Below are 7,735 nucleotides of genomic sequence, written 5' to 3'. Positions count from 1 at the left end.
CCACCATCATCCTCTATCACTATCATCCTCCATCACTATCACCATCCTCCTCCATCACCATCCTCCTCCATCACCATCCTTTTTCATCACCATCGTCCTCCATCACTATCACAATCATCCTCCATCACCATCCTCCTCCATCACCATCATCCTCCATCACCATCATCCTTCATCGCCATCCTCCTCCATCACCATCCTCTTCTATCACCATCGTCTTCCATCACTATCACAATCATCCTCCATCACCATCCTCCTCCATCACCATCATTTTCCATCACATCATTCTCCATCACCATCATCATCATCCTCCATCACCATCGTCCTCCATCACTATCACAATCCTCCTCCATCACCACCCCCTCCATCACTATCACAATCCTCCTCCATCACCACCCCCTCCATCACTATCACCATCCTCCTCCATCACCATCCTCCTCTATCACCATCCTCTTCCATCACCATCGTCCTCCATCACCATCATCCTCCATCACTATCACAATACTCCTCCATCACTATCACAATACTCCTCCATCACCATCATCTTCCATCACCATCCTCCTCCATCACCATCATCCCCTATCACCATACTCCATCACCATCCTCCTCCATCACCATCCTCCTCCATCACCATCCTCTTCCATCACCATCCTCCTCCATCACCATCATCCTCCATCACTATCAACATCTTCCTCCAACACTATCACCATCATCCTCCATCACCATCATCCTCCATCACCATCATCCTCTATCACCCTCCATCACCATCACCCTCCATCACCATCATCCTCCATCACCATCATCCTCCATCACCATCATCCTCCATCACCATCCTCCTCATCATCATGATAATCCTCATCATCATCAGTTAAATCACGAAACACTGTCATAAACATTAACAACAACAACAACAACAAATTTAAACAAAAAAGCAGTTTATGAGATTAAGATTAAGAAAATTTAAGTTAAGGAAAGACATGCCGTTAAGCAAAATTATGCCCAACTTCTATCACCTGTACACAAAGTGTGTGAACTGGTCAAATAAAGCTTCCAAAGAAACCCTCTCTTCAAGATACATACTGTCTATTCCATCCATTATTCCACCAGGGTCTCACTTGAAAACTGTGGAGCTACCCCCCGACACATCTGTAGGTGCAGTTTAGGTGCAGTGTAGGCAGGCACAAACAGAGAGGTCAGCCCCTGTAGAGAGGTCATCCTGGTGAAGTGTTGTGCCCCTGCCCCTGTGCAACTGTCTATTGTTGCTTCCCAAATGGTACCCTATTCCCTATATAGTGCACTACTTTTGACGAGCACAAGGCTCTGGTAAAACATAGTACACTATATAAGGAATAAGGTGCCATTTGGGATTGAGCCCATATACAAATCCCAAATCCTCCAGTCCTCAGGATAGATGGGTGGGTGGGGCTTCGGCCAACCCAGGCAGCTCACCCAGTAGTCAGCTCTGAGTTAGGGGGCGGGTTAGGGGGCGGTTCCAGAGTCTCAGCGATCTCCCCCAGTTCATCCAGCAGCTCTGTGAATGCTGGTCTCCTGAAGGACTCCATCTGAACACAGAGAAAACATAAGAATCAGTACTTGGCCTTGTTTGGGGTTTAAATGTAACTGTTCACAAAGCGACTCAGAGTAGGAGTGCGTATTGTCGTGGAAATGTCAGTACTGAGAGAGACTTTGACATTCCTTCAAACAATCATCTTTATTCAATATCGATAAATTATTGCAATAATGAGACTAGTTAGCCCAACACTCTTGACTGTTGGGCCGAGCAGCCTATCCTTTACAAAAAATGCTGTTCCTTATATAGCTGATACTAAGAATGCTTAGTCATGGTTGGTTCCAGCCCTCGCATATAGATTGGGGGGCACAATACGCCAAGTTGGGTTCATCTTCTGTGGTCATCTGTCTCTGGTGTTATTTTCCAGATGCAAGGATGATGAGACAATGAGGGTTTTGATCTGTTCCTCCAGGCTCTCTCTATCTCTGTTACACCCACCACATCTTATCTATGGAATGCCAGCTGTAGGTTTTGGGCTCCTCTCAGTTCACAAAGACATTTAATTGTCTTACTGTTTAGTTAAGTATTTAATCATCAAATATCTAACAAATCAGGTAAATATGACATTTTTCTATCACAGTATATTGGATCAGTTTTGTTTTTAATATAAAAATAAATATGATTTGGACAGGGAGGACCTGATCCTAGATCAGCATTTCCACCCTAAGATGCTTTGGGTACGATTCCGGTTTAGGAAATGCCTTTCCTACACAAGCCTTTCCTACGCACTTCTCAGTAGTTGGTATGGTCAGTCGTCATGAACCGTTTAACCTTCTACGTGTGGTCTAAGTTCCATAATGATTCAAATAGGCTACATGTCCCAAATTACTGCACAATTTGAACCGGCTCTGGCAGCGGGAACCGGCTCTGGCAGCTGTCTGTATACAGTATGTATTGTACTGTTGAAAGAACACTGCCGTGTGGGGTTCCAACTGGAGCAGTGCACACCTCAGAGCAGTGGTTCTTAACCTTGTTGGAGGTACTGAACCCCACCAGTTTCATATGCGCATTCACCTAAACCCTTCTTAATTGAAAAAAAAAATCTAATTCAAAACATAGGTATATATTTGACTGGTGCACAAAATGAACCGTGCATCAACATCACTGTGTTCAAAGAACAAAATCATCAAAACATTTTCACACAGATGATCATTTTCACACAAAAACATAATAATGAATATTTACTGCAAATCAGTGTGACTTCTGCTGTTGCCTTTCAGAGACCAGTTCAGAAATGCGCGGCTTCACCTTGGCAAGTGCCACTCTCATGTCATTTTCGCAACAAAGTCTGTTCCTTTTCTTCGTTTTTATGTCCAGCATCCTCGAAAAGGATTGCTCGCAAAGATATGTTGTAACAAACGGTATGAAAATCTCCAGAGCTTTCTTAGCAATAACAGGGTACGTTACCATTTGTTGACACCAAAACGTTGAAAGCGTTGTTGTTCTGAAGAGTTGCTGTTGAACCTGGTTCTGCTGAATTTCAATGATTTCATTGAGGTATTCATCATTGACATCTGTTGTCTCAACACTAAACGTGAACGGCTGTCTCACCCATGCTGGATATGACTCTCTTGTAGGGAAGTATCCGTCGAGAGAATTTGCAAGCTCATCTAAGTGCGTGGCAATTGCTTGCTTCAGTTCAGCGGGTACAGAAATGTCTCCGATTCCAGATACATCTTCGATCTTACTTACACAGTCGTCCAGCAGGGGAAAGTTTGCGAAGTTATTGTTCTCTGTTCGTCGTTTCCATAACGGTAGCTTTTTTTGAAAAGCCTTCAGGTTTTCCTCCGCTTCGATGATGTTGACTCCACCGCCCTGCATCTTTTGATTGAGATGATTGAGAGCTGCGAAGATATCGGCCATGTACGCTAAAATGAGAATGAACTCAGAATTTTTGAAGCAATCTGCATGACAATGTTGGTGCTCTTGCAAAAACAGGGCTAATTCCACACGCACGGCAAAAACACGATTCAGCACCTGTCCCCGGGATAACCACCTAACGTTAGAATGGTACAGAAGTACCTCGAATTCAGAGCCCATTTCTTTACACAGCTCACTGAAGATGCGATGCCGCAGAGCACTAGTTCGCACATAGTTCACGCATTCCACTACAATTTTTAATACTTCTGCCAGTTTTGGAGGCAAGGTTTTTGTTGCCAACACATGCCTGTGCAGAATACAATGCGTAACAATGATATGTGGTGCATCGGCTTTCACTAGCGCACCAAAACCAGACTTTCTTCCCAGCATGAGTGGAGCTCCGTCCGAACAAACTGCAGAAACCATATCCCACGAAAGATTGTTGTCTTTGAAGAAGTCATCCACAAGTTTCTTCACGTCGGCTGCCTTAGTTGTTGTTGTAAGAGGCTTACAAAATAAAAATTCTTCCTTTATCACGTCGTCTTTCACATAGCGCACGAATACAGCAAGCTGGCTTAGATTGGAAACGTCTGTGGTCTCGTCGAGTTGAAGGCTGAATTTTGCCGGGCTTGAAATCAGATCTGCAACTACTTGAGCCAAGATGTCTTTGCTCATGTCCTCTATTCTGTCGCTGATGGTGTCATTTGAAAGAGGAATTTGGGATAACTTAACTTCGGCCTCTTTTCCCAGCATGATATTCGCCATCTTCAACGCAGCTGGTTTTATGAGTGTTTCACCAATGGTGTGTGATTTGCCCTGCTTTGCGATCAGGTAAGCAACTTCGTACGATGCTGTGAGGATCGGTTTGTTGATGGGTACAAAGCCGAGAACAGGCAGAGTAGCCTTTTCATCGAATCTGGCTCTCTTCACCTTGAATTCAGCAAGCGTTGTGTTCTTGTATTTTCCATCTCCATGCAGCTTAAGGAAGTGTTCTCTTAGTTTTGCCGGTGCTAGACTAGAATTGCTCAACTTGGCATTGCAAATCATGCAGTTAGGACACTGACTCCCATCACGTTCGGTTATACATGTAAATCCATATTGTACATATTCGTCCGACCACTTTCTTTTTTTGCTCGACATAGTAAGTATGAAGGGATTAAAATATTAAGAAAGAAATCACAAGTCGACTACTGAGCGCACCAAATTCCCTGCAGCACAGATAGGCCAAGCGATGTAGCGTGATCTCCTGCAGCCAATGATGGCCAAGCGGAGCGTGTCATCACGAATCATATTAATCGAATGTGTGTCTTGACCTCCGCCGAACCCCTGAGACTGACTCACCGAACCCCTGGGGTTCGATCGAACCCAGGTTAAGAACCACTGCCTCAGAGAGTGTGTTGCCAACTCGTAACCTACTGAGAGGATCACCAACTTCAGTTAGGAATTTGGTGATCCATGTGATAAGCATAGCATCAAGTACCAAGTCTCCTCTCAGTCTGTCCGCGAGGACCAATGGATTGTGTTAAATGCAAAGGAGAAATCTGCAAACATAATACGCACATGGGTTTTACTGCCCTACAAATGGATGTACACTACATGTAAGAGAGGATGGAGTCATCTGTCCCTCTCTCTGACCGGTATGCAAATTGGAGGCGATCAAGAAGGTGTCTGGTGGTGTTGATTATGCCTTGATGATCTTTTCAAGAGATTTCATCAAGAGAGAGGTAAGAGCTACAGGTCTGTAATCATTTGATACAGATGGGTGAGAGGTTTTTGGGACAGGTACAACAATAGATTTTCTCGGTTGCCATGACAACCTCCTGCAGACAGGCCGGGGGAGCCACCTGTTTCAAAGCGGGTGAAGAACTTGTTTAGTTCATTGGCTGTAGAGAGGCACACCCTCTCGTCTAGGCAGGAATCGATACATTGCCTACATTTGAAAGGGGTGTTTGCCATATTCCTAATACACAACCAGGCAGACCAGGAGCCTCCCTGTGATATTATCTGTTGCACCTTATCCTTGTACTGGAGAGTCTCCCTGTGATATTATCTGTTGCACCTTATCCTTGTACTGGAGAGTCTCCATGTGATATTATCTGTTGCACCTTATCCTTCTACTGGAGAGTCTCCCTGTGACCATATCTCTTTCACCTTATCCTTGTACTGGAGAGTCTCCCTGTGATATTATCTGTTGCACCTTATCCTTGTACTGGATACTCTTCCTGTGACCGTATCTCTTTCACCTTATCCTTGTACTGGAGAGTCTCCCTGTGATATTATCTGTTGCACCTTATCCTTATACTGGAGAGTCTTCCTGTGACCGTATCTCTTTCACCTTATCCTTGTACTGGAGAGTCTCCCTGTGATATTATCTGTGGCGCCTTATCACCAAATCAACACCGAATTCAATATAGCTAGATATCAGTCAACTCGTTCAGGTCAGCTGATGATTCTTCAAATCGACTCCAGGTGGTACAATCAAAGCATCCCTGCAATTGATCAGTACTGTCATTGTCCCACACCTGTATCTGTTTTTCCACCACCTTCTCCCTTTTGAGTTACTGTCTATAAGTTGGTCATAGAAAAACAGTGTTATGATCTGATCCATCCAGTGGAGGTCTGGCCAAGGAGACTGAGTCATAACATAAGTCAATGATCTTATTTTTCCTTGTTAGACAAGTCACATACTGGGTGTAAGTATTCAAAGTGAGCTTGAGAGTGCAGCTAAACCCCCATGAAGAATTTGGGCACATCAGGAGAAATCGCATCAAGCTCTTCAGTGGGTTGAAAATGATGTCTGCATTGACACTGTTTGCTCTCGCATGGATATAAACAACAGTCAGAAAAAAGCATGGTGAATTCACGGAGGAGGTAGAAGGGGCATAGTGACACTGACAGTATTTATATATCAGGAGTGCAGATTTTATTCCTGACAATTATCGTTTTACACCATCTATCATCTATCAGAACACAGACTCCCCCTCCCTGCTCCTTGCCAGTAGCTTCATTGTCTCTGTCAATCTGAGTAATAGTGCATCCGTCAGTGGTGACTTCAGAGTCGGGCACTGCCTCCGACAGCCAAGTTTCAGAAAAGGCCATAACACAGTTCTCCATGTACTAATATACATACTGTGATTGTGCCCGCAATTCGTCCATTTTCCCCTTAACTTCTTAAGGTATAGGTGGCAGTATTTTCACTTTTGGATAAATAGCGTGCCCAATTTCAACTTCCTGCTACTCATGCCAAGAATATAAGATATATTATTAGTAGATTTGGATAGAAAACACTGTGAAGTTTCTAAAACTATTTGAATCATGTCTGTGAGTATAACAGAACTTATGTAACAGGCATAACCCCGAGGAATAACCATTCAGAAGTAAGCCCATCTAGGAACTGCGTAACACTGTTGAGAGTTGCGCAAGACTTGAAAAGTAGCTTGGTTTGTTGTCTTCCTGTATTGAACACAGATAGACCGTCTTCAATTTGATCGGTTATTAACGTTTAAAAATACCTAAAGTTGTATTACAACAGTAGTTTGAAATGCTTTGGCAAAGTTTACAGGGAACTTTTGAAATATTTTGTAGTGACGTTGCGCAATTTGGAAGCTGTTTTTTTCTGGATCAAACGTGCCAAATAAATTGACATTTTGGATATGGACGGAATTAATCGAACAAAAGGACCAATTGTGATGTTTATGGGACACATTGGAGTGCCAACAAAAGAAGCTTGTCAAAGGTAAGGCATGCTTTATATTTTATTTCTGCGTTTTGTGTTGCGCCTGCAGGGTTGAAATATGCTACCCTCTTTGTTTCGCCGAAAAGCCTTTTTAAAATCTGACATGTTGCTGGATTCACAACGAGTGTAGCTTTCACTTAGTATCTTACATGTGTGATTTAATGAAAGTTAGATTTTTATATCATTTTATTTGAATTTGCCGCGCTGCATTTTTCCCTGGTTTCCTCACACGTAATGGTGCTGGATTTATGAGGGAATTAAATCAAGGTCAGAATCCAGCTTATCTATAGACACACCTCTACCACACCCTCATGTCTTAGATCTCCACCTAGAATGAATAGCGGGTTAACCATGAACATGCATGCTATTTTTATGCTTATGTTCAAGGTCAGAGTACACATATAGAGAAAAGTGCATAAAAAGGGAATAACATTCCATTTATGCACGCTTCACTCAGGTCGGAACTGGGGCCTTTGTGAATACTGGCCCTGGACAACTACTTCTGATGGAGGAAGTCTGGCATCAGACCAGAGACCAAGATATTTTGACGTTCCATTTCATGTTGTGTTAAA

At 43.3% G+C, this 7,735-nt stretch overlaps 1 protein-coding gene across 1 annotated transcript in view; it reads right to left on the bottom strand.

The window, feature by feature from the left end:
- Positions 1 to 676: 676 nt before the first annotated feature.
- The window catches only part of LOC139389959 (dual specificity testis-specific protein kinase 1-like), a 47,354-nt gene continuing 40,295 nt past the window's right edge, over positions 677 to 7,735 (bottom strand). Inside the window, exon 10 of the mRNA XM_071137010.1 lies at positions 677 to 1,559. Coding sequence (XP_070993111.1) covers positions 1,443 to 1,559 — 117 coding nt within the window. The 3' untranslated portion in view covers positions 677 to 1,442. The remainder of the gene's footprint in view (positions 1,560 to 7,735) is intronic.

Source organism: Oncorhynchus clarkii, chromosome 30 (assembly GCF_045791955.1).
Source record: "Oncorhynchus clarkii lewisi isolate Uvic-CL-2024 chromosome 30, UVic_Ocla_1.0, whole genome shotgun sequence".
Taxonomy (NCBI): domain Eukaryota; kingdom Metazoa; phylum Chordata; class Actinopteri; order Salmoniformes; family Salmonidae; genus Oncorhynchus; species Oncorhynchus clarkii.
This window is presented reverse-complemented; position numbering and strand designations above follow the sequence as displayed.